The sequence below is a fragment of the Vipera ursinii genome (genome assembly GCF_947247035.1).
Source record: "Vipera ursinii genome assembly, chromosome: 2".
Classification (NCBI taxonomy): Eukaryota; Metazoa; Chordata; class Lepidosauria; order Squamata; family Viperidae; genus Vipera; species Vipera ursinii.
The window spans coordinates 112,649,123-112,677,060 of record NC_139513.1 but is presented as its reverse complement, the minus strand read 5'-3'; the positions used below and the strand labels follow the sequence as shown (position 1 = coordinate 112,677,060).

The 27,938-nt window shown below is 40.1% G+C and overlaps 1 protein-coding gene across 1 annotated transcript; it reads right to left on the bottom strand.

Moving 5' to 3' along the window:
• Positions 1-169: 169 nt before the first annotated feature.
• On the bottom strand, positions 170-27,938 carry LOC310633408 (F-box and WD repeat domain containing protein 10B-like; the record flags this gene model as incomplete). The annotated part of the gene is made up of 14 exons (XM_083351114.1): positions 170-1,350; positions 4,325-4,480; positions 5,919-6,190; positions 9,346-9,504; positions 12,078-12,220; positions 13,363-13,511; positions 18,476-18,597; positions 18,810-19,013; positions 20,026-20,171; positions 20,754-20,867; positions 22,745-22,872; positions 23,771-23,974; positions 24,974-25,081; positions 27,407-27,938. 14 exons carry the CDS (start codon positions 27,936-27,938, stop codon positions 488-490), a joined length of 3,300 nt encoding a protein of 1,099 aa, XP_083207240.1. The 3' UTR covers positions 170-487.

The following is a 27,938-nucleotide window of genomic DNA, read 5'->3' as shown; positions in this document are numbered from 1 at the left end:
TCTGTTCTGTTTTGCAGCTAAGAACAAAGTCTGTAAACCAAAGACTTACTCTATAAGAAAGTACAGTACAAAACAATACTAATTTCAAGTTCTTAAAAATATTTTGTAAAGATATAATTTTGATCTTTTATAACTACACAGTGAAACAGTTACATTAAGATATCAGCTAAGTAAGACACATCAAGAATGCACACATATAATTTCTGAAGCAAAATTTACAAAGGTATTATCAATCTTTTAAATAAGCCTGCGTGAACACAACAGGAACTTTAAAATACAAATGTTGCAAACGAATTATTTTGGGAAAGCGAGTGAAACTCAAGAGTCCCCATTTTTGAAAACAGATCTAATCAATATAGTACAGTTTGTCACAGTCTCCCAAAAGAGGGAAATAGGGCAAAGTATCAGCAGAGGAAATCAAGAGTAACTGGGCCAAAATTTTGCATTTGTTTTTCAGGGTTTGTCAATTGTATTAAAAAAGTTAGTCTCAAATGAAAACATTATCTCCAAGTTCAGGAGCAGCAGTTCTGCCCTCCTTAGTAAAGTCATCTATAGGAAGGCCTTTAATTTTCCTCACCCAAGCATTTTTACACACTTTTTCTCTATTTGCAATAACTTTTGTCTTGGTTGCTTGATACTCTGCAATCTTAGCTTCTTCATATTCTTTCATTTGTTGTGTAGTCAGAAGTTGGAACCCAGAATTATAACGATAAGGATTTGCATTAAGGGCATGGAAACATTTTCTGCGCCGTGAAGTTACATTTGTATCAGGTTGGGCAATCTTCATTCGTGGTATTTTGATGGATTCAACTGAACTTGTAAAGCCACCAATGATATTACTCTCAGCAGCAGCTGGAGATGAGATCTTAAAATAAGCTTTTTTTCTTGACAAACTGCTGCAAGACTTGGAACGTGTAATAGAGGGGGGAGGAATGAAGGATTTCACAGTACCTCCAAGCAAAGAATTCTTTGTGTTGAGCTGTAGTATTTTAGTTTCATAAGGTGAGGAAATCCTTTCCATACCTAAAGTGCCGCCAGCAACCTTTAGTTGTTTCACTTGGGTTCCTAGATCTATTGCCTTGTACTTTGAACTTTGAGTAGATAGAGATGATCCGGGCAGTTCTTTCTTGGGCTGAACAGGTTCGCAAGCATCATTAATGTTCATGTTGTATGCCATATTGGCACTGACATCATCATGTTGGTAGGCATGGTGTACTGTACTGACAGTGAGGAGTATCTGATCCTTAGATATGGGACCAATAGGATGCCTCTTCTTTATGTGATTTAACAAAGCCTTGGTATTCTGGGCAAATGAGGAAGGGGCTGGAGCTTGTGGTACTAATTCCTCATCTGTTTTGAAAAAGAAAAGAGAGGAGTTTAAAGCCTAAAATACTACCTACCTACAGGACTGCTCAGGACTGCCCCTGACCTACGCTCATTCCGCCGGGACCTGAAGACTTGGCTCTTTGAGCTCTCTGACCCAGGCTGAGAATTTTAACTGGGGTTTTATTTTCAGGGATAATTTAATCTTTTAATTCTCTTTTAACTTTGTATTTTATATTGATATGATTTTAAAATGCCCTGTAAACCGCCCTGAGTCCTTCGGGAAAGGGCGGTATTTAAATCTAATAAAATCTAAATCTAAAAATCTACATCAGAACAGAACTTGAGGACAGAAAGCAGGGTCAACTCAGCAGAAGGCCCCCATCCTGGTCTTCAAAAACTGACATAAAAAGGTACTTATAGAATTAGAAAAAATCAGAAGCTTTATTGAAAACCCCAGGGAACTGTTTGATTTATTAATAATGTGTCATCTTAATCACAGAGGATTATGTTTTTAAAACATCTGATACTTGACAATAAAAATAAACATAGAAACCATCAACCACCATAGCTAATGGCAGGAAGAAAAAAAATAAAACCCAATCACAATCATACGACAGGGATCCACGATCAGGGATCAAGTCATAACTCATCCTGTCCCAGGGTTTATTGAGTGCTGTACTTGGGCTGATACTTGCCAAAGCAGTGCATGGCTATAGAATTATATACAGTAAGCAAACAATTCTGTTATTTATGGAACAGGAGATGCAAGGAATATGATGCACTGAATTCACCCACTCCAATGTCCCAATGCTTCCCTAATTCTACTAACAGTTTCCCCAAATATCTATTTTGGGGAGGGTAATAGTTTGCAAATCATAATTGCATTCAATGAGCACTTACCTATCGTAAGCTTATTGAATATGGTGAAGCTTATTTCCAACTGAGCATAAATTAGATCAGTGATGGCAAATCTTTTGAGCTTGGCATGTCAAAAATCTGGAAAATGCCTGACTTGATTCTACTGATGTGTCACATCCCACGCCAAAACAAAAGAGAAGCAATTCCGTATCTCCCCTCCATCTAGGCTACCTTGATCAATGACACTTGACAGTAGCACAAAGGCTAGGCCTGAAGTCAGGGCCTGGGCTTTGACTTCAGTCCTAACACCACTACTGCATCTGAAAAAGAAAACTTGCACCATGCCCCAAAGCCTGTGTGTCTTGGGGAACAGTGCAAGTGCACCATAGGCCAGCACTTCCAAGCATGCCCCAATACTTGTTATGGATGGCATGTCTGAGTTTTCGTAATGTTTTTGTAACTGATCACCAAACCACACTCCATGAATTTCACTAGCAGTACTCCTTTGGCATCTTCACATTTGGTGGGATTTTTTATGGTGCCACTTCCGGTGTGGTGTTAGTTCACAATAATGCTTCCCCGCACACTGCTAGAAACATCCAAGAACCTTTGAAGCAGTTCTGTTGGGATGTTTTTGATCACCCACCCCCCCATAGCCCAGATTTGGCACCGAGCTACTACAACTAAGGAATTTCAAACCTTTTAAGATGTTATGACAAATGCCTCAATTTGAATGGTGATTATGTCAAAAAGTAATGTAACATTGTAGTTTTCTAATATGTATAATAAAAATTCTTTATCTGCGAGTGTCTATCATTGATAAGCAAACAGAATTTTATTTCCAAATTGTCCTTGTACATTACTCTAGGCCTCAGTCAGATTTTCATTTTTGGTAAAGCTAGAAAGCTTTAAGCCTTGTGACAACCAGGCAGAAATTCAACAGGACTCTTGGTTTCTTTTGTCATTTTTTAAAGTGTATCTATATTCAATTTTAAATGCAATGTGTACATCTTGTGCCAAATTCTCTCTTTAGCGTTGTAAATAAGAATACTGAATTTCTTATATTCATAGTGCTGCAAAGGTTGGTAAGTAATAAAAAGATTTGTTTGGCACATAGCTCAAACCCCTATCATTTTATTTATACTTCTAAAAGTTTTCTCTTCATTCCCATTCCACTGCCCCAGACCTTCGCTCGTTTCGCCGGGACCTGAAAACTTGGTTATTTGATCTTTCTGGCCTGGACTGAGGGGTTTTTTAATTTAATTTTAAATTTTAATTTGTTTTAATTTGGGCTAGTCTTAATTTAATTCTATTTTAATTGTATTTATTTGTATTGTTTTAATTCGCCCTGTAAACCGCCCTGAGTCCTTCGGGAATAGGGTGGTATATAAAATCAATTAAATAAATAAATAAATTATAAGATGCTGGGTGCAGGGAAGACTTGAATATCCATTTGGACTGAATGGTTCTTTTGGCAATGAATGGGGACAGCGCACATCTACATGGAGGTGAATGGAGAGAAAGAATAGGCACAGAGATGGATAGGAAGGTGAGGCTACAGCAGAAGGGCTAGGTGAATGGGGTGAAGGGAGGAATAAAATTATCTTCCAAATCTTTTAGCCAACATTTTTTTTTCCATTTTAAGGGGAAGAATTCAAAAAGGAAACAATCTGGTTATAGGAAGATATGGGGTGAAAATGTTATCCTAAAGGGGTTTGATAAACGCCTCCAATTTTCACTTGCAAGACAGGACACGATGCTTAATACCCCTGCTCCTTTAAGAGTATTTTCCATCATTAGCTGAATAATTAATCACTTTGGCTTTGCACACTCAGAAATCCTAGCTTATGGAATAAAAATATACAGAGCAGAATAGTCATCTTTTCTAGTTGCCTTTGATTTGGGAAAATCAAATAAGTCTGTGCAGACTTCAGGCTAATTTTCCCATTTTTTAGAATATCCCACCTTGGTAAGAAATTGGGATATCATGACAGTTTACCCATTTTTAAAAAACTTTCTTTAGTTCTGCCTATAAATTAAAAATGCCGCAGCTTATTCTTTTACAGTACTAATTGGTAGCCTAAAGGTAGATATTAGTAACTGTTATTACTTTTAAAAATAATACTCAAAAATTCTTTACCAGAAGTAACTTTGATTATTGTTGAGGACCCCTGTTCCTTTAAGGTTTGATGAGCAAGTACAGAGAGTCTGTGCTTTTGGTATGGATTCAGGTTCATGGCTGTCTTACCCTCCCTCTTCCGGGGTAAAGGAGTCTTCACTATTTCATAAAGGAGGGCTAGAAGAGAATCACATGGTTAGCAGTCCAAAAATGTGATACAACAGAATGCTGTGGAATAATTCTAATTAAATATGGCCTCATTAGGTTAGAGGGTTAATTCCACAGGGTAATTTTGTAGAGCAATGAGACTATATATCTAAGTTACATTTGTGTGCATAAAGATCCTCAATATGGCAAATTTTTAAAAAATATTAAATAATTTGGGAGAAAAGCATACCAGATCTTTTCAGTCTTGAAAGAAATGTGAAAAGATAATTCATGGTGTTCGCAGATGAAACTTTTATCATACAGTTATCCTGTTTCACTGCAGAATTTTATAGAAGACAAAACATAGGTTTCATATCTTTAGCTTGGAATCTATTTTATCTTACCTTGTTTATGGAGTTTTTCCCTCCATTAAAATATATATTACAATATAGTAAAATAAAATATCTATACAATAGTTTGATTGATAGCCCTAAGAAACTGTCTGGAGGCATTTCTAGTCCCTCTTATAATTCCACTGTAATCTCTTAAAACTTACTGAAATATTTCCATGAGAATTAAACAGGTATAATACTTAGTATAAGTAATGAGGCGTTATAGAGTACATTAAGTACAGATCCAGGGTGGCATAGTGATTAGAATGCAGTACTGCAGGCTAATTCTGCTGACTGCGGCTGCCGGTAGTTTGGCAGTTTGAGTCTTACCAGCTCAAAGTTGACTCAGCCTTCCATCCTTCCAAAGATGGTAAATGAGGACCCAGATTGTTGGGGGCAATAGGCTGACTCTGTAAAGCGCTTAGAAAGAGCTGTAAAGCACTGTGAAGCCGTATAAAACTTAGAACAACTCTGCTTACTTTTGCAGACCTAGCAATTGTCCCAAAATATGCACAACTGCATCACCTTATTATCTCATTCAGAACTGATTCACAGGTGGATAGAATTTGTATTGCCTCTGGCTGGCAAGAACAGCAAGCTAGTTACCATGTGATTTTTTGAACTCTATAGTTCAGTGTGTAGGTAAAATGAGGACCCAGATTGTTGGGGGCAATAAGCTGACTTTGTAATAATGCCGCTTGGGGTGTGTGTGAAAGCCCTAACAAGCAGGCATATACAGAGAATGAAGGCTACTGCTAAGCTTGTAAGCCGCCCTGAGTCTTCGGAGAAGGGCGGGGTATAAATGTAATAAAAATAAATAAAAATAAAATAAATATGTAATGAACCGAGTGTATTTTTCACTTTAACGTAAGATGGAAGAAGAGTCAGAGCAATCGTATCACCCTTTCATTTCCTTCTAAGTGCAGTTTATCTTTTTGATCTGAAGAAAAAACTACCTGTTGACCAAGCCCTTCATCACCCTCTACTCATCCTGACAAAATTGTTGGCAGAAGGGATTCTTCTTGCCAATCTGATATAGAGTAGATACATACATATGCATGCAAACACGTACATACCTGGAACACCTTTGGATAATCTTGTGCCATGCTGGGAAATGTAATAGGAAAGCACTGTGTCATCAACTTCTGTGTATAGCTTCCAATTTTTCTTTCTGGCTCGTTTCTCCCGCACAGATTTTGAAAATGGAGAAGGCGTTATTTGGATTGGTATGTCATGAAATTTGTCCGTGAGTGTTTGATTAGGTATTCTATCAGAAGTCTGATTATGATCCCATTCTACTTCTTCAAACTTGAACAAGACTACACTTCCTTCTGCATTGATCAGTAATCTAGGGAAGAAATTGGGTGAGTGGGAAAACATGATGAAATCTGTCCACCGAGTCAAGAAAATGATTTTCAATGAAGTGTCTTCAGGTCGCTAACACAACTGCTCTTCCTTGCAATTAGGGCCTCCAAAAGTATTTAAAATTAGAAGGTCAACAATAATAACAATCATTGGAAGGGGAGGTTGGTCACTGCAAAATTAAGGGAAGGTCTTTTTTTTTCTTCCTTGTCACAATCTAAATGAAAAATATTCCTCAAAAGCTGTTTTGTCAAGGACATTCCCAATACTTTTCTTGAAGTACTAATAGCTTTGGATGATTTTACAAGGAAAACAGTTGGAAGAAAGGGCTAAGCTTTCCATCTGCTGCAATTTCTATAGGAATTAAATAGGGATTAATTTATAGCTCACTTTTTCATAAATTGTTTTATAAGGTAGCTATAAAAATGAGTATATAAAACCAGACTGCCATGTGAGTCACTTTAATACAATAGCAGTAACAAATAAAACATATCACCTTGGTAGATTTCAGACTTGTCTAAAAAAAAAGATTATGATCAGTTAATACTCTAATTAGGGAAATCTTTTTTTAAATTAATTTTTATTGAAGACATTTTTACAGATTAAAAACAATACATTTTTTTTAAAAGAGTAAGAAATAAAAGAGAAAAGAAGAAAACAAAAAAGAAAAAGGAGATATAAAGAAATAGTTAATTTTCTTTATAGTGACTGTAAATGTATTGATATTTAATTTTTGGTTCAGTATTAATATTTAAATTCTTGGTATCATTGTCTATATTTTAATCCAGTTTTTTCTTTTTTACAAATCCTTTGAGCAATGTAAAATGTCCATTCACCTTTACCATATTTCCAATATGTTATATGTTTATATGTTCTAAAAAGTTTTTCTGATGTCACGTACCAAGATAGCATTTTACATTCTCTTTTAAATTGTAATAAAAAGTGAATTTCAGTCCTTTCAACCATATTGTTTCCTATTGATCCATCTGTATATTATAATCGAAGTACTTAGCCCATTTTATCATACACTTTAATTTGTTCTTCTGTTTCAAATTTCAGTAAACACTTATATATTTTAGCAATTCAATGTATAATGTTAATCATTTTCACATAATTCAGTTTCAAATTCTGTCTTAAATTGTTCAGTTCCTAATGTCCTTTTGTCTACTTTAAATTTTTCTCTTTAAAGTTGAAAACTATTGGAAATTAAATCCCTCTGTGGTCAGTTGCTCTTTTGACTACATTTTATATTCTCCATGTTCTTGTTTTAATAACTCTCAGTATGTTATCCATTTCTTTTTGCTATTCACAAAAGGCATTTTCAGGCACAGCCTGGGTTTGTATCCAGCGGTGGGATTCAGCCAGTTCGCACCACTTTGGCAGAACCGGTAGCTAATTTTTTGTTGCCCAGGCGCAGAATGGACTTCTGGAAGTGGCATCCACACAGAGAACTGGTTGTTCACATATTTGAATCCAACCACTGTTTGTATCTATTCCATATCCTCAAAAAGTGTAATGATTTTTAAAATATACATTAACCTTACCTTTATCATATTATCAAAAATCATGCTATCCATATCTCAGGTTATGCTCTTTTAGTTTTAAAATTCTCTTATTTCTCAGTAACATTCATTATTTTATTCAAACCAAACAGCAGGGTGCAGAGTGCAATTTTAGATTTGGCAGTCCCAGTTCTCCTCACTCCCTTCACATCCTGAATAAGTCTTCTTTTATTTCTTCCCATATGAATCTAGCTATATCTTTTTGCCATTGCTTAAATGGAACAGCAGTTGACAAAAATGATATTGTTTGATACAAGAACATCATTCTAGGCAATACATTCATTTTTATCACAATGACAATTTTGTGATTTTCCCTATCTTAACATACCCTTATTGAATTCCTTCTTGGAACCTTAGTATAATTAGTTTGAAATAACATATAATTCATTTTATTTTTTTCTCAATCTGAAAATCTCTATATCTTGTTATCATTGTTTTTGCTCTTTCATCCTTTTTGTTAGCATCATCATTTTCTCATTATTAACTTTAAAATCCTGCTATCACAACAAAATTGTTTAATTTTTTCATTAATATTGCTATTCTTTCCAAAGGGTCTTCCAAAATTATCACCAAATGCCATAATTTATATGCTTTATCTGCTCTCCAGCAATTATCTCATCCTGTCTTATGTCTCTAATCAATACTCCAAGAGTTAAAACAAAGACCAATGGTGACAAAGGATATCCTTGTGTTGTTCTAATCTTGGAATTCCAAAACCTGAAAGAACCTATAAACTTCTCCCCACCAAATATACAGTACTTCAGCTTTTTGTGGGATGGAAGATCGCCTCCCAAAGATCTGAAACCAGGAAAATTTGAAGACCTGTAGTTAAACTGGTCCTAAATATCTTTCCCCATAGCTACATTTTTCATAATGTGCACATGAGATCTAAATATGTATTTGTGATCTGTAAAGGTAAGAGAGAGGCTTCAAATGAAATTGGATGGCCTATTCATATTAATAATTAGTGTAATATTGCTGCACTGTCGTAGCGGCTATCTAAAGTACTGGTATGCACCTTGTCAATTCTGTTAGAGGAAGAGTTGTATTTTTAATTTAGTTTGGAATACATTATGATTCCCCCCCTTTCCCTCAAAGAAAAAACAGTCAAGAGAAAACAATAGAGAAAAACAATACAATGAATGCAGGATTCAAGAATTCAGAAATCTACAATTGTTTTCTTTGGAAATAACAGCTATTAAATGGGAACAATGTTTAGCTACTTTTGAAATTCTGTAAAAAGTATTGTGAAAGCAGAAAAACCCAAATTGTCCTTCAATTTTACATGACAAGATTGAACTCTGGAAGCAATAAATGAGATTCCTCAAAGGTTCCAGGTTAAGTTACATTGATTTGTTTTCTTTAGTTAGTTTGTTTGAAAGTGTACATGGAGGGCCAATGCATCATTAATAGTCAGAGTTGAAAAATATGTGCCTCAGAAGTAACACTCACCAAGTTTAATTAGAATTACCTCAAGACTATGTTGCTCAGGGCAGGTTGTATTCATACAATTTCCATATATCTCTTCTTTCATTGCCATTATTATTACTGGATTAGGAAATAAGAACTTATAACATACCTGTTTTCTAAAATACAGAAGCCCACCACTGGGTCACCTCTGCTGTTTGCTCTCATAACCCTCAGACAGATTCCAGAAAAGAAGTTAAAAATGCGTATCTTCCCATCAGCACAGCCACTGATGACTCTGAGATAAACAAATGCCAGAGACAGAACCTCCCTATAAACAAGATCAGCAATTAAAAACAAATGCTTATCTTTTTAGTAAAGTTGATATATTGTATTATTTTAAAGAAAATTTCAATGCAGTAAAGTTTATTTAACATATTTAAAATTATCAACAATTATTTAAAAAGCCTAAAGTATTGAAAGAAAAAAAGGAAAGAAAATCCTTCAGTATTAATGCCATCTAGAACATCAGTATAAGGATAGGATTAACTTTTCATCCAAAGTTGAGTATAAAATTTTTTACTTAGATGTGCAACAGAGACAGAAGAAACTCTATGATAAAATGGACGCAAAATTTCAGATTATATTCTGAAATGGCTTCCTAATTTGCTGAAGGAAAAAGAGATATACAGAGCAATCAGACTGATGTCAGCCTCACTAGATAGACCATAACATTAATGCCACAGAATGGCTAAAGCTACTTTGAGATTGGCCACAATAACAGAATCTTCCAAGTCTGATTGTGCTAATTCCCTAATTCACTGAGATAAGGGTCTACGTGAGCTACTTCCAAATGTTAATAGATGTTCTGGACTTTAAAAAAAATGTTTTAGTATCTTTTGCCTAGGCAACAAAACCTGCATATCTGTTAGCATCATCTACCTTACTCTGTACACATGTGAACAGCTAATACATACATATCCATTTAGATGCTATCTATAATTCTGGCTTGCTCAGAGTCTGTCTGGAGTCCAATTCTGATTTTTCAGGTTCATCCTTGCTTCTTTTATGAATAATCCTCCAGTAGCTGTCCAAACTCAGTATTTTGAAATTAAAAAAATATTCATAGTTGCTTGTCCTCACAAATCATTCTAAGAAGAAAATGATTGGACTACTGTACTAAGAAAGCAATTGCTAGAAAAAAATTTGGAATGTCTAAACAGAAACCTATATGCGGGCCAAGAAGCAACAGTGAGAACTGGACACGGAACCACTGATTGGTTCAAAATTGGGAAAGGAGTCCGGCAAGGCTGTATACTGTCGCCTTGCCTATTTAACTTCTATGCAGAGCACATCATGAGAAAGGCAGGGCTAGATGAATCAAAAATTGGAATTAAGATTGCCGGAAGAAACATCAACAACCTAAGATATGCAGATGATACCACTCTAATGGCAGATAGTGAAGAGGAACTAAAGAGCCTCTTGTTGCGAGTGAAGAAGGAGAGTGCAAAACTTGGGTTGAAACTAAACATTAAGAAAACCAAGATCATGGCATCTGGCCCTCTCAATTCCTGGCAAATAGATGGGGAAGAAATGGAGGTAGTGACAGATTTTATTTTCCTGGGCTCCAAGATCAATGCAGATGGGGACTGTAGCCAAGAAATTAAAAGACGCTTGCTCCTTGGGAGGAAAGCCATGGCAAATCTAGACAGCACACTAAAAAGCAGAGACATCACGCTGTCAACAAAAGTGCATATAGTCAAGGCTATGGTCTTCCCAGTTGCAATGTATGGCAGTGAAAGTTGGACCATAAGAAAGGCTGAGCGCCAAAGAATTGAAGCCTTTGAACTATGGTGCTGGAGAAGACTCCTGCGAATCCCTTGGACTGCAAGGCGATCAAACCGGTCAGTCCTAGAGGAGATCAACCCTGACTGCTCTTTAGAAGGCCAGATCCTGAAGCTAAAACTCAAATACTTTGGCCACCTAATGAGAAGGAAGGACTCACTGGAGAAGAGCCTAATGCTGGGAAAGATTGAGGGCACTAGAAGAACGGGACGACAGAGAATGAGGTGGCTATATGGAGTCACTGAAGCAGTAGGCGTGAGCTTAAATGGACTCCAGAAGATGGTAGAGGACAGGAAGGCCTGGAGGAACGTTGTCCACAGGGTCGCAATGGGTCGGACACGACTTCGCAACTAACAACAACAAAAAGTGAAAAAATAAATACCAAAACAAACTGAATCTCTTAAATGAAAGCATTCAATGTATATTATGTGGGTTAAATAGGGTGATGCCTGAATTACAAATTTAAATGCTAACAACAAAAAGAGCAATAAATCAGAGTAGCAAAGAAATGGGATGCAGAGAAGAAATTATTACACCATTTTGCTGAAGCAAAGTGATGATAAAAGAATTATCTCCTTGCTGTTTAGAGACCAATTAATTATCAATGTTATATGAACTGTTCAAGTGTGAAAGTGAAAGGCAGGAAGATTCTAGTCAATGGTCTCTTAGGTACAATATATTTATATTGTAATACAGATTTACTGGCGATGACCTCCATTTAATACTCCTGGATTACAGGCCTCTTCTTCCATCAGAACCATATTCAGAGTCCGGATTGGCCTAATCCTTGAATCACATGGCTTCTGAATTATATAAATGAGGCAACTTCTGAGCCTGTTCCTGTTTTTTTCATCTGACTGCATCTCTCATTCAGCCAGAATGAAGATAATTTCCTTCTTGACAGAAGACTATCTTGCTCAGTGATTTCAAGATTTATCTGCCTCTTTTATGGTTTCAAAATATTTCCCCCAGTGGTTTCAAAGAACAAAATGGTTCTTTAATTGAGTGATTGGTAAGGCTTAAAATGCAAAATGTATTTTATATTAAAAAAATACTTACTTGGGGTGTTTGAAAGCCATTAGACATCGCTTGTGTTTTCCCAGCATGCTCCAGGCCAAAATATATCCATCATTGCTTCCTGTTACAAGATGCCACTCATCAAATGACAAACATTTTACAGGACCTCGGTGACCTTCTAAAACCTGTAAAAGGAGGAGGAGGAAAGGGGGAAGGATGAGGCTTCTCTTTGTGCGCTTTTAATATACTTTCAGGCATTCTTTGATTGTAGCTGTTTACTTTTCCAATAAATAATACTGTAAAGCTAAAAGCATGAAAGGCTTCCATAGATTTCTTTTGGTAACCTCCCCACTCCCAAATATCACTAAGGCTAGCCTCATTATTGGATTATAAAATAACCAAAGTAGTATTGAGGTTTTTTCCTGCACAGAAGTATACTGTATGAGAAGCATTTCTAAGGCTTTGAATGATTACTAATTATTGTGTGTAAAATGTTTTATCAGATATTCCTTGTATAAAATAAAAAGATGTTAGATGTAAGGTCCACTAACAAACCCTTAAACTGGAATAAGAGAGTATCAATCAGTGTATAACTGGTATAAATACCAGTGTACACTTGTATAAATACTAATGTTGTATAACAATGGCCATAGGTATCTCCTTCCCATCATAATAGTATTTCAGTTACAGAGTTAATAAAAAATATCCCCAGCAGATGTCTCACGAAGTGAGTTATACATGCTTATTTCCACAGGAGTGGATGTTCCACATAAAATGTATTAGGTTTGAGAAGAACAAGCATTGCTAAAGAACAATGAGCCCTATGGGTAGGCATATTAACTACTGACTTTGCGAAAGAAAAAAATAGAAAAAGTAAATTACCGTAATACTTTTGATTTCTCTTTGAGAAAACTTTTGTTTTCTCTTTGAAACCTTTTTTTTACCTAAGAAGAATTCCTAGATTATCAAAAACTCTATGAATAGGATCCCAAGATTATTTCCAAATTACTGATTTATAGCATGTTATAGATCTATCCAGCCAGCTTTGTGATAAATAACAGTAATGAAGACAGACTTTATACCACTTTAAAGGGGACTGAACATGATTTAAATTACTAGTGGAGAATTGACTCAGGGATGAGACCAATCTCTTCTTGGCAGTTCTAATTTATGGCATGATGCCTAAGGGGAATTTGCACTGAAATATATTTCAAGATCTGTTTCTTCTGGTACTCCTGTCAGCTTGAGGGTACAATTGCACTGCTGGTTGATTACCTGAATTTAAATGTGAAAGAAATTGGGCCAGACTCTTTTGGAAGACTCATACCTTGATTAGTACATATGACTCAGCATGCCAAATTTTCACGAGGCCCTTTTCACAGGAACTCACAATATGAATCTCATTCATTTTAGCAGCCCAAATATAACCTTTGTGTGTAAAAGTTTTAACACATCGCCCGGTTTTCATGTCCCATACTGTAAGAAACACAAGAAGATGTAGTAATTTCTTAGCATGTTGCTCATCCTGTTTACTCAGAAGTCAGTTTCAATGCATTTAATGCAGCTCAGTCCAAGATAGAAAAACATCAATGAGACTTGTCTGGGAGGTATACTGTACATCAGAAAAGGCTGAACAACACATTTAGCAGAGTGGTATGATTTATCTATAGTCAGTTAAATTTTATTTTGTCTTTTTGAAAAATGCACTGCTACATTCCTTATACTCGGTGAGTGGTTCAGAATATGATGTCCAAATATGTAAACCAATATACCGTATATACTTGAGTATAAGCAGAATTTTTCAGCCCACTTTTTGGGCTGAAAAATTCCACTTCGGCTTATACTCCAGTCAACAAAAAAACTTACCGGTACCGAGGACTTGTGCGCGGCCGAGGCTTTGGTGCTTCCGGGATCGCGCGCACCTCTCCCAAGCCACCGCCGTCCGGAGACCTGCCGAAGTTTGGGGAGGTTTGGGGAGGTGCGCGCGCACCTCCCCAAACCTCCCCAAACGTCGGCAGGACTCTGGACCTCCGTGCCCTGCTTGCCTGCTTCTTTCCGCAGCGGAAAGAAGCAGACCTCCGCGCCCTGCTTGCCTGCTTCTTTTTGCTGCGGAAAGAAGCAGACCTCCGGAAAGAAGCAGACCTCCGTGCCCTGCTTGCCTGCTTCTTTTCGCTGCGGAAAGAAGCAGACCTCCGCGCCCTGCTTGCCTGCTTCTTTTCGCTGCGGAAAGAAGCAGACCTCCGCGCCCTGCTTGCCTGCTTCTTTTCGCTGCGGAAAGAAGCAGACCTCCGGAAAGAAGCAGACCTCCGTGCCCTGCTTGCCTGCTTCTTTTCGCTACGGAAAGAAGCAGACCTCCGTGCCCTGCTTGCCTGCTTCTTTTCGCTGCGGAAAGAAGCAGACCTCCGCGCCCTGCTTGCCTGCTTCTTTTCGCTGCGGAAAGAAGCAGACCTCCGCGCCCTGCTTGCCTGCTTCTTTTCGCTGCGGAAAGAAGCAGACCTCCGGAAAGAAGCAGACCTCCGTGCCCTGCTTGCCTGCTTCTTTTCGCTGCGGAAAGAAGCAGACCTCCGTGCCCTGCTTGCCTGCTTCTTTTCGCTGCGGAAAGAAGCAGACCTCCGTGCCCTGCTTGCCTGCTTCTTTTCGCTGCGGAAAGAAGCAGACCTCCGGAAAGAAGCAGACCTCCGCGCCCTGCTTGCCTGCTTCTTTTCGCTGCGGAAAGAAGCAGACCTCCGGAAAGAAGCAGACCTCCGGAAAGAAGCAGACCTCTGTGCCCTGCTTGCCTGCTTCTTTTCGCTGCGGAAAGAAGCAGGCAAGCAGGGCGCGGAGGTCTGCTTCTTTCCGGAGGTCTGCTTCTTTCCGCTGCGCAAAGAAGCAGGCAAGCAGGGCGCGGAGGTCTGCTTCTTTCTGCAACGAAAAGAAGCAGGCAAGCAGGGCGCGGAGGTCTGCTTCTTTCCGCAGCGAAAAGAAGCAGGCAAGCAGGGCGCGGAGGTCTGCTTCTTTCCGCAGCGAAAAGAAGCAGGCAAGCAGGGCACGGAGGTCTGCTTCTTTCTGGAGGTCTGCTTCTTTCCGCTGCGCAAAGAAGCAGGCAAGCAGGGCGCGGAGGTCTGCTTCTTTCCGCAGCAAAAAGAAGCAGGCAAGCAGGGCACGGAGGTCTGCTTCTTTCCGGAGGTCTGCTTCTTTCCGCTGCGCAAAGAAGCAGGCAAGCAGGGCGCGGAGGTCTGCTTCTTTCCGCAGCGAAAAGAAGCAGGCAAGCAGGGCGCGGAGGTCTGCTTCTTTCCGCAGCGAAAAGAAGCAGGCAAGCAGGGCACGGAGGTCTGCTTCTTTCCGCAGCGAAAAGAAGCAGGCAAGCAGGGCGCGGAGGTCTGCTTCTTTCCGCAGCGAAAAGAAGCAGGCAAGCAGGGCACGGAGGTCTGCTTCTTTCCGCAGCGAAAAGAAGCAGGCAAGCAGGGCGCGGAGGTCTGCTTCTTTCCGCTGCGCAAAGAAGCAGGCAAGCAGGGCGCGGAGGTCTGCTTCTTTCCGCAGCAAAAAGAAGCAGGCAAGCAGGGCGCGGAGGTCTGCTTCTTTCCGCAGCGAAAAGAAGCAGGCAAGCAGGGCGCGGAGGTCTGCTTCTTTCCGCAGCGAAAAGAAGCAGGCAAGCAGGGCGTGGAGGTCTGCTTCTTTCCGCAGCGAAAAGAAGCAGGCAAGCAGGGCACGGAGGTCTGCTTCTTTCCGGAGGTCTGCTTCTTTCCGCAGCGAAAAGAAGCAGGCAAGCAGGGCGCGGAGGTCTGCTTCTTTCCGCAGCGAAAAGAAGCAGGCAAGCAGGGCGCGGAGGTCTGCTTCTTTCCGGAGGTCTGCTTCTTTCCGCTGCACAAAGAAGCAGGCAAGCAGGGCGCGGAGGTCTGCTTCTTTCCGCAGCGAAAAGAAGCAGGCAAGCAGGGCACGGAGGTCTGCTTCTTTCAGCAGCGAAAAGAAGCAGGCAAGCAGGGCGCGGAGGTCTGCTTCTTTCCGGAGGTCTGCTTCTTTCCGCAGCGAAAAGAAGCAGGCAAGCAGGACACGGAGGTCTGCTTCTTTCCGGAGGTCTGCTTCTTTCCGCAGCGAAAAGAAGCAGGCAAGCAGGGCGCGGAGGTCTGCTTCTTTCCGGAGGTCTGCTTCTTTCCGCTGCGCAAAGAAGCAGGCAAGCAGGGCGCGGAGGTCTGCTTCTTTCCGCTGCGCAAAGAAGCAGGCAAGCAGGGCGCGGAGGTCTGCTTCTTTCCGCAGCGAAAAGAAGCAGGCAAGCAGGGCGCCGAGGTCTGCTTCTTTCCGCAGCGAAAAGAAGCAGGCAAGCAGGGCGCGGAGGTCTGCTTCTTTCCGCTGCGGAAAGAAGCAGGCAAGCAGGGCACGGAGGTCCGGAGTCCTGCCGACGTTTGGGGAGGTTTGGGGAGGTGCGCGCGCACCTCCCCAAACCTCCCCAAACTTCGGCAGGTCTCCGGACGGTGGCGGCTTGGGAGAGGTGCACGCGATCCTGGAAGCACCGAAGCAAGTCCTCGTTAAGCTCCGGGCGGTCACTTGCTTCGCGTCTCCTGAGGGAAGGGGGGGCGACTGGAGCGGGCGTTTCCTCGCCTGCTGGGTGCCACGATTGGCCCGGGGAACGCGCGGGCCCCGAATGGCAGCGTGGAGCGAGGAAGCGGACAGCCACGGCTTCCCCGAGAGCCGCGGCCACACAGGGTATTCCTGTGTATTCAGGCTTGCAAAATGGCGGATCGAGCCTCTGCTGGCGGCAGAGGCTTGCAGAACGGCGGATCGGCTTATACTCGAGTCAACAACTTTTTCCAGTTTTTGGGGGTGAAATTGGGGGGTCTCGGCTTATACTCGAGTCGGCTTATACTCAAGTATATACGGTATGCCTCATTTTTCAATCCAGAATGACTCCATTATTTTCAGCAACAAGCTCAAAGAGTTGAATCCTAACAAGATTGGAATCTAGCTGGACACAAGAGAAACCTGTTTACACAAGAACATATAAATAATATTAACAGAAAATAACAAATACTTTGCCATAGGAAGTAGAATGGATGATATGGCCAAAAATAGCCATTCCAAGATGCAGCTGTATGAAGGGCTGGGTGTGGAAAGGAGCAGGAAAATAGCAAGATCTTATTCAAACTATTGTGGCACTTTCCTAATTCTTAACATAAGAAATAAGCATGGAAAGTCATAGACTGAGACTGATTCACCCTTTGTCCTAAGTCAGTGGTTCTCATCCTATGGTCCGCGGACCCCTGGGTGGGCCATGACGTCATCACAGGGGGTCCGTGAATGCTTGAAGGAATGTTATGATTTAAAAGTTGTGTTAATTCTTGGTGGTCCATGGCCACAAAAGGTATTTAAAAGGGGTCTTTGGTGAAGAAAAGGTTGAGAACCATTGTGCTAAGCCATTATAGTTTGCAAATTCTGACTTATGGCTTACCTGTGGTACCTACCTCTGGCTTATCCTAAAGTGGTACCCTTGTGATTCTGGATTTTTTCCTGGGGAACAACAAGGCTTCCTCCTCTAACCGAATTGTTAATTTAAAAAAAATAGCTGAGAAACTGAAATATTTGCAAAACCAAATGCTAGTTTCAAGTATAATCTTGATTTCCAACACCCCCTCTGGCCAGCAAACCATTTGCAATTACTTAAAAAGGACAGGCCTTTCAAACACTTTCATACTTGGGGACTTGGAGAAGTGCTAAGGAGTGAAATCATTTCTTTCAGCAGAAGGCATCCATAAAACATTATCCACCCAGCTCCCATCCAGGTAGTTTATATTTCTACAGCTTAAGGTATAAGTACCCCTTAACTGCCCACCCACCCCTCAAAAACAGAAGGGAAAGCAAGACTTTGGTCCCACCTATTCTCATGTCTTATTTCCCTTCCACTTTGTTCAGCTTTTTTTTTAAGTAAAGGAAAAAAAGATGGAAAACAGAGGAAGGTAGTTGGATATCTTCCCCGCCTTAAGTTACTTGTAAAAATAATAAAGGCAGGATACAAAAAAAAAAGAGGAGAGAAGAGAACAGAAGAGGAGCTGTAGAGTTTTCTTTTTAAATGTTGGGTAAGACATATTTTTCTGAGTCTGGTTCTCAGCATGCCCAAAGATGTTTTTTCATGGGGCAACTGGACTTTCTTGTTTTTCTTTGAAGACATTTCGCTTTTGACATAGTCCAGTTGCCTTGTGGAAAAGCAGCTTTGGGATAACTATGACCTGAATGACTGAGAATCTTCATAGGTTCTCAGCGTGGTACGTCAAGCCTAATGTAGCCCTTGGATTGAGAACATGCTTCTGTTTTATGTTGGGAAAAAATCATGATTGGCCCACTATCAGGTGAGTCTTATTTCATCATACAGCTTACTAATTTTCTTACTTTACCAACTTTTAACATTTTATCTGCAGTCATTGATTTCCCCCCCCCCTACTTATCTAAGAGGGATTAAAACTGATGTTCACATTTTACTGTGCAGTCTTTGGATCCAGACACAAATCTGGTCTTGCACACATCCAAGCAAGTGATATTCCCTTTATGGCCCAGAAAAATCTTCGCACAGATCCCTTTTCTGATGTTCCACAGTCTAAAAAAGAGTTCAAGAGAATGATAAACAAATACCATACAAGCAAGAACAGAAAAAAGCTAGAATAAAACTAAAATAAAACAAGCTGGCCCTCATTGTTGCTGCATCACCATTCAACCCCCACCCACCCCCCAAAATGGAAACTTAACTCATGAAAAAGGCAGATTAAACTGCCTTGGGTAAAGAAAGGGCATTAAAACCAAAGCACTCACCTGATACTGAGATCACAGCTGCCGCTCAGGAGGAATCCTCTGTCTTCATTGAGATACAAGGCTTTGATACTACCAGCATGCCCAAATAAGACAGGAGGGATAGTTTTAATCTTCTCTATATCTAGAAAGTGGATTTTTCGATCTAAAGAACCAAAGGCCAATAGCCTTCCAGAAGTGCTGTGAATCACTCTGTTGGAATCCAGACTGAAGAAGAAAAATTAAATTAGGAACCTGATTTGTTTTAACAGACATAGTCTCTACATTCCCCTTTCCTTGTTTCCGGCGGTAGATTCCAAAATAACCAAAACTTACTGTTCCCAGACAAAGATGCTTCCAAGAGCTTGGAAGGATAGTTCGAGCGCAAAAGGTTTCATGTGCTGTGGAGTTATATTTTTGAACAATTCTTATGGGTGAGTTGGTGAGATGTATCCTACTTCAGGTTTCAGCCACATACGCACACCTGGTTTCTTGGGCATTTATCAGTTTTACTTTCAGGCAGCAGAGTTAACAATGTAGCAAGCAATATTAAGCAAAGCAATTTTGTTTTCAAAGAGGAATGTGCAAGTTAGTTCAGGTTTCAAAGGGCATGATGGCTCAATGGTTCGATGCTGAGTTTGTCAGCTAGCAAGCTGACAGGCTGGGTTCAAGACTCGAGCACTAGGCAACAGGGCGAGCTCCCATTACTTGCCCCAACAACTGCAAACCTAGCAGTTCAAAAGTGCAAATGTGAGTAGATAAATAGATACCACTTCAGTGGGAAGGTAACAGCGTTCTGTGTGGCTTGGTGTACAGTCATGTTGGCCACATAACCAGGGAAATGTCTTCAGACAATGCTGGCTCTCTTGGCTAAGAAACAGAGATAAGCAACACTCCCTAGAGTCAGACACAACTGGACAGGGAAAACCTTTTACCCTCACCTTTTCAAGAGCCAGGCCAAGGTTGGCAGCTAGTCCAAGAATTTAAAGTCCAAGAGTAGAATTCCTACATGGGAGTTATAGAGGAGCCATATGTTGTTTCCAGCAGGGAGAACAGAGGCAAAGCAAGTCTCTTATGTAGGCGGCAGGCAGATGTCAATAATTAGAATGTTTACTCCCTTGGCAAGTCACCTAATAGAGTTCCTCTGTTCTGTTCTCCCATTTACTTGTCCAAAACCTGTGCTGTGACAAGATGAATGAGAATTGGATGAGGATAAATATATTCTGTCATAGACACATACCTGTTTATTAGAATACGAACATTGTAGGCACTACAGAAAACATTCCTTTCCTCCAATTTGACAGTGTCTATCTCCTGGCCGTGGTATGCTTTCTGCATGCATTCAATGACTTCACTTTGACTTGTAGTTTGTTGCTGGTCATAATCCTTCAAGCAAAGCAAACAGTGACAGTGATAATGAGAAAGGGAAAGCAAATAGCATACATGGAAGTATGTGACTTCCTACTTAAGCTAGCAGAAGTACCATAACTGCAAATCTTCTCCTTAGCAACCTAACAAATACACACACACACACACACACACACACACACATATACACATATTCCCATAATTATACACTGACATTTCTCCTTTTAGAAACAGTGCAGTTGAAGACAGCAAAGCTCCACCTTTCTATGTTCAATAGTTTCTATCTGCCACATAGCAGTGAGAAATTATCATCAAAATCCTTTGAGAGTAACATTGCTGTACTCATTCATGATTTCTGGAGAAGTAATTTGCCACTAAAATCTTCCAGGATATCTTTTGATTTTCTGATCTAATCTGAAGCCCTAGAATTCCTTGGTGGTTTATCATGCAAGTAAAAATTAAATTAATCTATGCTTAACTCCCAAGCCCAGGCACAGTCAACTAGGCTCTCCCACCCATACATATTAACTATGTAAAGTCCTGGAATTCCCCATCAACCAGTCCATGGAATTCCAAGAAGGAAAAACATTCCCAATCTACCTTGAATTGCTTCTTAGTTTTGGTTAGGATTATATCACCATTTGATGTTATGCGAGGAATAGCAACCTTTACTATTCTGGCAAAGGTGGAAATTGCTCCTTTAGGACACAAGGCCTGCAACAGATAGCAAAATTGCAAATTCATAATACCGCACAGGATACAGTTTCTTAAATAAAGATGTCCCTGAAAAAGTAAGTCCAAAACACTAGAAAAATACAGTACACATCTGTTTGTGGAAAGTTAAAATCAGATTTAGAGATGGCTTTGCTCCATCTACAGTATTTAATAGTGCAGGGAGATTTTGGCACTGACATTGTTTTGAAACAATCCATCTAATTCAGAGCAAGAAAACAAGCAGTTGACAAGTAAGATGCAATTGTGGCCTCATTAAGTTTTCCACATCGCATTTACTGTTAAGAGAGATGGGCATATTCAGTTGAAATAATGGCAGATGACTGGCACTAAAACAGAACCTTCTGCCACACTTGAAGGGAGCATACTGATAGTAAGAGAGCCTTTTGTTCCTTGGCTCTTGCTCTTTGTAACATCATGCCCTCTGATGTAAGATCCATACCCTCACTTTTGACCTTCCGTAAGGGCCTGAACACTTGGCTCTGCCAACTGGCCCAGAGCTCCAATTGGGAGGTGGTTATTGGATTAGGAAAACCCCCACCTCTCTCCATGTATTTTGTGTTTTCCCTCTTCCCCATCTTTTAACAAGGTTTATTACTCTTTTTTATGAGTCATGTTGGTGCAGTGGTTAGAATGCAATATTGCAGGCTAATACTGCCAACTGCCTGCAGTTCGGTTCTGACTGTCTCAAGGTTGATTCAACCTTCTATTCTTCTGAGATCAGTAAAACGAGGACCCAGATAACTGGGAGCAATATGCTAATTCTGTAAACTGCTTAGAGAGGGCTGTAAAGCACTATAAAGTGGCATATAAGTCGAAGTGCTATTGCTATTTTTTCTTTATTATTTTAATGTGTTTGCCAACATTGCAACAATCTTAGCTGAAGCCATTTTTGCTTTGTTTTTGGTTGCCACAGTACTGGGAGGGGTAGTTTTAATGTTATAATTTGTCCCATGGGAACCAAGGTCATCGCTGCCTGACTTTTGGTGGGCTGAGCCGTTAGAAAGTCCACTAAAGTATTCTATTGGGGAATGTAGTTAATTACAAAGTGCTGGGGTGGGAAGTTCAACTTTGTAACATTGTAACCTTTGAGATGGAACTCCAGACTTGGTTTCACTTCTGACGGTGCTGATACTCTGTAGCCAATAAATAGGTTCTTTAAGGAAATCTCTTGCCTTGGAGTTCTGCTTTTACTGGTCTCATCTATTGGAACCATGACAGTGTTGTAGTTTTAATGTTTGTAAGCCACCCAGAGTCATCTCTGGACAAGATGGGCAGCACATAAATTTAATTAATTTATTAATAAAATTAGAGGAGAGCGAGCTGGTTGTTGCCCGAGCCAGTTGTTTCACTGTGACTACTGGTAAAACCACCCTTGCAGTCACAATTTCCATTGTTAATTGGAGGAAGGAAACACCCATACTAGAGAATAGAATCATTATAAATCCTTTATGACCCTGTACTCCCTTAATTCGGGGCAGAGTCGGGCTGACTGAATTGAGCTGAGTGTTTATAAAGTTCCTACAATGCAAGGTAAATATTTCATTGGGAATGGGTATAATGTTCACATGAATAACAAGTCATTGAACATTTGTTAAATATAAACCTATTAAGTCAGGCAGATGTGTTCCATGGGAATGTTCTTCCAGAGTTAAGCTGGTCAGCTGTCAAGCTTAAAAGTTGCCTTCTCAGGTGCAGCTAGGAGGAAGAAGAACAGGACAATAATGCTAAGTGGAAAGGAAGCTCTCTGAACCTTGAAAGCTAAAAAGTCCTGCTCTTTAATGAGGCAATCACAAGGAAGGAATTTTCTCCATGCATGTCAATGCTTGGCTAAGGGGAAATTAATCTACTACACATACCTGAAAAAATGAAATCTGACTTCGGAGGGCATAATTTGCTATTACGTCACACTTAAGTTGTTTGACCAAAAAGTTCCAATGTGGACTTACAGAGGCACATCGTGCTAAGGTTTTCAGGTCCAACATTCCTGGAAAATTCAAAAGAAAAGCATATTGATTTTGACCAAAACTATTATTTCTTTTTCTTTTTTTCCCATCAGTTATGAGCCCCGTCAGGTCAGCAGAAAAGCAGGGTAGCAATTGAGATGCCCAGTTTGTTCCCTAGTTGCAATACATTAAAAATGGTTTGATTACAGTATAGGCAGAATCCTCCCAGGTTTCTCAAAGGTTGTTAACAAAGGAATTGGTTTATTAAGCAAGCAGCAAAATGAGTTTTTTTGGATCTCTGAGACTTTAGAACAATAATAACAAAATCAAAACTGAAATAAACACAAGAGACTTCAGATTCTAAATTGAAGACTGATTCCATCTGCCATCAACAGTTTTAAAACACTAAATGTCACCAATAAAATTAACCATCACTCATAAAAGCCTGAACAGTTTTCACAGTTTCTCAGACTCAGCAGTGATGATTCTTGATTCTAGAGTATTTTAGGGCTTCCATCAAAGAGGTACTTTAAAACCAGCTGAATAGCTGGGCAGATCCTGTAAATATTTCCCAAACCTCCATGTAACCTAGATTATTTTTATCTTGCCAAACATTCTTCCTATCTCTCGTATCTTTAGCCTGTTAATCTCTCCTGTGTTGTCAATATAGCCCTTTTAGATCTCTGGATCTGGGAGAAATACTGGACAGTTCACTCCCTGCTTTTCCCTCTCCTTGCCCCCTTTGATTGCTTTGTTTATCTACTTGCATACTTATTAACTTCTGAGGAACATGGAGCATTTAGAACTATTTAGCACTGTTGCAGTCAGCTAGGAAGCTGAGTTGATTGAATGGGCTCCTAAAAGCAAAGCATCCCATTGAAGAGCCACAATCTATTGAAGAGAAGCCCTAGAAAGGTTGAGGAGATAAAAGATCCTTACTCAAAATGGATTTTGATAAGTGGACAGGCAGATACCGGATGAAATCTCTGAATTTGTTGGGGGACTGCTGAGGAAAAGCAGGTGCAGTGGTTGGGTGCAAAGTCAGTGTTGCAAAATAATTAGTCTCACTTTCCAGGTCACACAATGCTTTTCTGAAGATACTATCTGACTGTTTGGACCAAATCTTTTGTACACGGATACTACCTGTGGTAAGGGTGAAAAGGAAAAAACAAAAACAAAACAAGGTACAAGCTATAATGTGCAAGGGCAATAAGACATTAATGAACCCAAATGCAAAACCTGAGTGATTCATAGATGGACTACTGGATCCCACATTGTTAACCAGGTGCAGTAAAGTGACATAGGCCTACCCCTCTTAGAAGAGAGGTTGAGGAGGCAAGTAAGCTAGTGTCCTGTTAGCCTTCTGCCAATAAACCAGCATTTTTTCAGTCTTGACAACTTTAAGATGCAGGGACCTCTACTCCAGAATTCCCCAGCCAACCTTCTAGCCCTCAGCCAGTCCACACATCTTAAATTGCCAAGTTTGAAAAACATTGCAATAAGCTATCATATTGCACTTGTGTCGGAAGTACTAAGGCACTTCCGAGTTGAAAGGGTTAGCCGGTGAAATCATCATTGCTGGTGCACGCTAATTGGGGTTTTTTTCATGTCTCTGAAGGAGCTGGAGCAAAGGACAGGAGCTCACCCCGTTCCATGGCAGCACTGGGGTCTCAAACACAAGCTTGCTGCTTGTCAAGCTAACGTCCTAGCCACACAAGTCACTCATAAACTATCCAGATCCATAGTATTTATCACTTCACTTGCTAATGCTTATTATCATTATATGTCAAATCTATGTTAAGGGAACATAAGAGGTATGCGTGCGGGGAGAAATACGCTACATAATTCATTTCCTCTGCACAGGCTTCACTTGTACATGTGCAGTAATTAGCCATTGTGGGACCAAGTTATATACAAGTCTTCAATCTAATCCAAAATAAAATTTCTATTTCCTTATGGAAAACTCATGCTGACAAATAGAACAAATCCAGATGTGGGCATAGATTGACCATACTGCACTGGGCATTCAATGAAAATAATAGTGTTGTTATCCATATAAATGTGATGACATGAAGAAATCTGCATATTAAAAGTGGCTTACATTACATATTGTATATATTATACATAAAAATAAAACCATACCAATTGCGTTGCTTGCTAACTGGTTTTCAGCCATTTGGGAAAGTGCAGCAGATTTCATGGGGGCAAGAGGATGCATGTCAGATTTGCTCCACTTTACATATTCTTCTTCTGTCAGATTGAAAGATGAAAATAATTGAGCAAGAACTAAATGAAAATGAAAGCAGAACAATTTCACAAATATGATTCCAGGTGAGACAAGAGAAACCAACTTCTTGTTCTTCAGCTCTCCCACTGAGATTGGGGCACTTAGTAAAAGCATAGCGCTTAGACTTATATACCATGCTATATTGCTTTACAGCACTTGAATAGGAAAAAATAATCTGATATCCTTCAGATATTCCAGACCCCAAGTTTCAGTCCCAGACAGCATGTCAGGTGCAAGGAATGAGTGTGACATCGTAAAGAATTGCTTTTTTATTGTTGCTAACTTATTTACAAGAATCTCCTAGACTAGTTGAATTCTCTTGGGAACAGATGAAGGCTTCTAGTTATGATTGGACATTTGGCAGAAAATAGAAATAAGGTTGAGCTCACGACAGAACAGTCTGGCACAAGTTCCCCTCACAGGAGTTTCAACAAAGTAATTTGTTTAGTTTACTACCCTTGATCTCACAATATTTCTGGGCTCAAAAATTATATACACAAGAATACATATGTTTGGAACAGTGACATGACAGAATGCATATTCTGAGAAAAAGGTTATATTTGGTGTATACCTTAAGGAATGCTGAACATAAAACATATACAAAATAAGGAAATAAAATCGTGAAAATATGTTTTATTTATTCATTTATTTTTTAAAAAATTATATAGCTGTTCGTCTCACAAAACAAGTCACTCTAGGTAACATACAACAAATGTGTTTTATTGTGGGTCCTTGACACTATCTGAACTTGGCTGTTTTCTTGTAGACATTTCATTACCCGACAGCAACCTCAGAGAGCACCAAGGACCCCACAGTTCAACCTGAGCTGCAAATATTCTCTTCTAAATGTAAATGTGTAAACAATATTGAACATTATTTTTAAAACTTGTAAGTAGACAACATATGAACAGCCTCCCTCCAGGAAATCCAGGTTAGGAAGGTGACAAAAATGAAGTTCTGGAGAGCTTGTAAGGGTTAGAGGTTATCAATAAGAGATCCTAGTATTAGTATAATTTTAATAAATCATCATAACACAGAATAAAAGGCTGTAATGTTAGGGAAAATGGAAGGAAAAAGAGAGGAGAAATAGCAACAAGGTGGATGGACTCAGTTCCAGGAGTGTATCGTTGGAAAACTTGAAAGAACAGGTTTGGGATAGATCCTGACCACATACATCTATGTGGTCGCTAGGAGTAAAAAAAATAACTTGATCGCACTCAATTTTATTTTAATTTTTATGTTGTGTTTTATGCTTTGCAATCTATCATGAGGAGTCTGGTGGGAGTGTGGTGCTGCAAAAATTAAGAACATAAATTATTACAAGTAACTACAATCCATACTATAATTATTTTTTTTGAATATCAATTTATGCTGCAATCACATTACAGTATATATACAGTAAATACTTACTTACCATGGAAACATTCCTTTTGAGCTCAGTGTATTTTTCCCTGAATAGCAGATATATGATTGTATTATAAGTATTATACATTGCAATGCTGCCTGCTAACTGATGATCATTGGATATTGTCAGTGATGAAAATGGGATAACGCCTTGGGTTAACTTTGTTATTTTATTAGATTTTAATACCATCTTTATTATTTTTATAGAAGGGACGCGGTGGCTCAGTGGGTTAGGACGCTGAACTTGTCGATCAGAAGGTCGGCAGTTTGGCGGGTCGAATCCCGAGTGCCGCATAGCAGAGTGAGCGCCTGTTACTCGTCCCAGCTTCTGCCAACCTAGCAGTTCTAAAGGATGTAAAAATGCAAGTAGAAAAATAGGGACCACTCCGGTGGGAAGGTAACAGCGTTCCGTGCGCCTTTGGCGTCTAGTCATGCCAGCCACATGACCACGGAGACGTCCTCGGACAAGCGCTGGCTCTTCGGCTTTGAAACGGAGATGAGCACCGCCCCCTAGAGTCGGAACGACTAGCACGCATGTGCGTGCGGGGGAACCTTTACCTTTACCTTTTATTATTTTTATAAGTAGTTCAAGGCAGCAAACATACCGTACCTAATACTCTTTCCTTCTCCTATTTTCCCTACAACAAGGACTAGGTGAGGTGAGCCCAGAGAAAGTGGCTGACACAGTCATCCCCTTAGGCTTGCAGCTGCAGCCTAAAGCAGGATTAGAACTCAAGTCTCCCAGTTTTTTTAGCCTGCTGCTTTAACTACTAGACTTGATGGTGGAAGATCAACAGGTAAAACATTGGCCATTTCGCCCCCTCCCCCCCCCTCGGTGGATACCCAAAATAGCACCTGCAGTTCTGGCAGGTAGTGAAATTTACCTTCTCCCGTGTTTTCAGACGTGGCAATCTCGTGTTCAGTTAAGAGGATACGAATCAAAGTAGCAGCCGTCAGCAGCAACTGCGGGTCGCACATTTGCAGCAAAAGAAGTGTGTAGTTTGCTTTGATCCAGAAAGAGGCGCCTAAGAACCATTGCCAAAGATCCGCCATGGATTGCGCCAGTTTCTGTGGATCCATAGCCCGATCCAGAGCAGAAGAAGCTCTGAAGATGGAGCTGACGCAGGAACGGGAATAGGTAAAATCCTTGGTATCGATAGCCTGTAGGAAGTTCCAGGAGTATTTCAGGAGGTCGTGACTTTCGAATCGGTTGATGATCCCCACCACGAACGTCCTCTGAGTTACCTGGCTGGCACGCACAAACCACTCCCGGGTGGAAAAAATCTTCCAGGACAGGATGCAGGATTTGCAGCTATAGCAAACCGGAACCAAGTCTGTTTGCTTCTCGCATCTTAGCTCTGGGGTATATTTTAATTTATATTCTGGCTCAACCTCCGCAACTGACGGGGTCTTCAT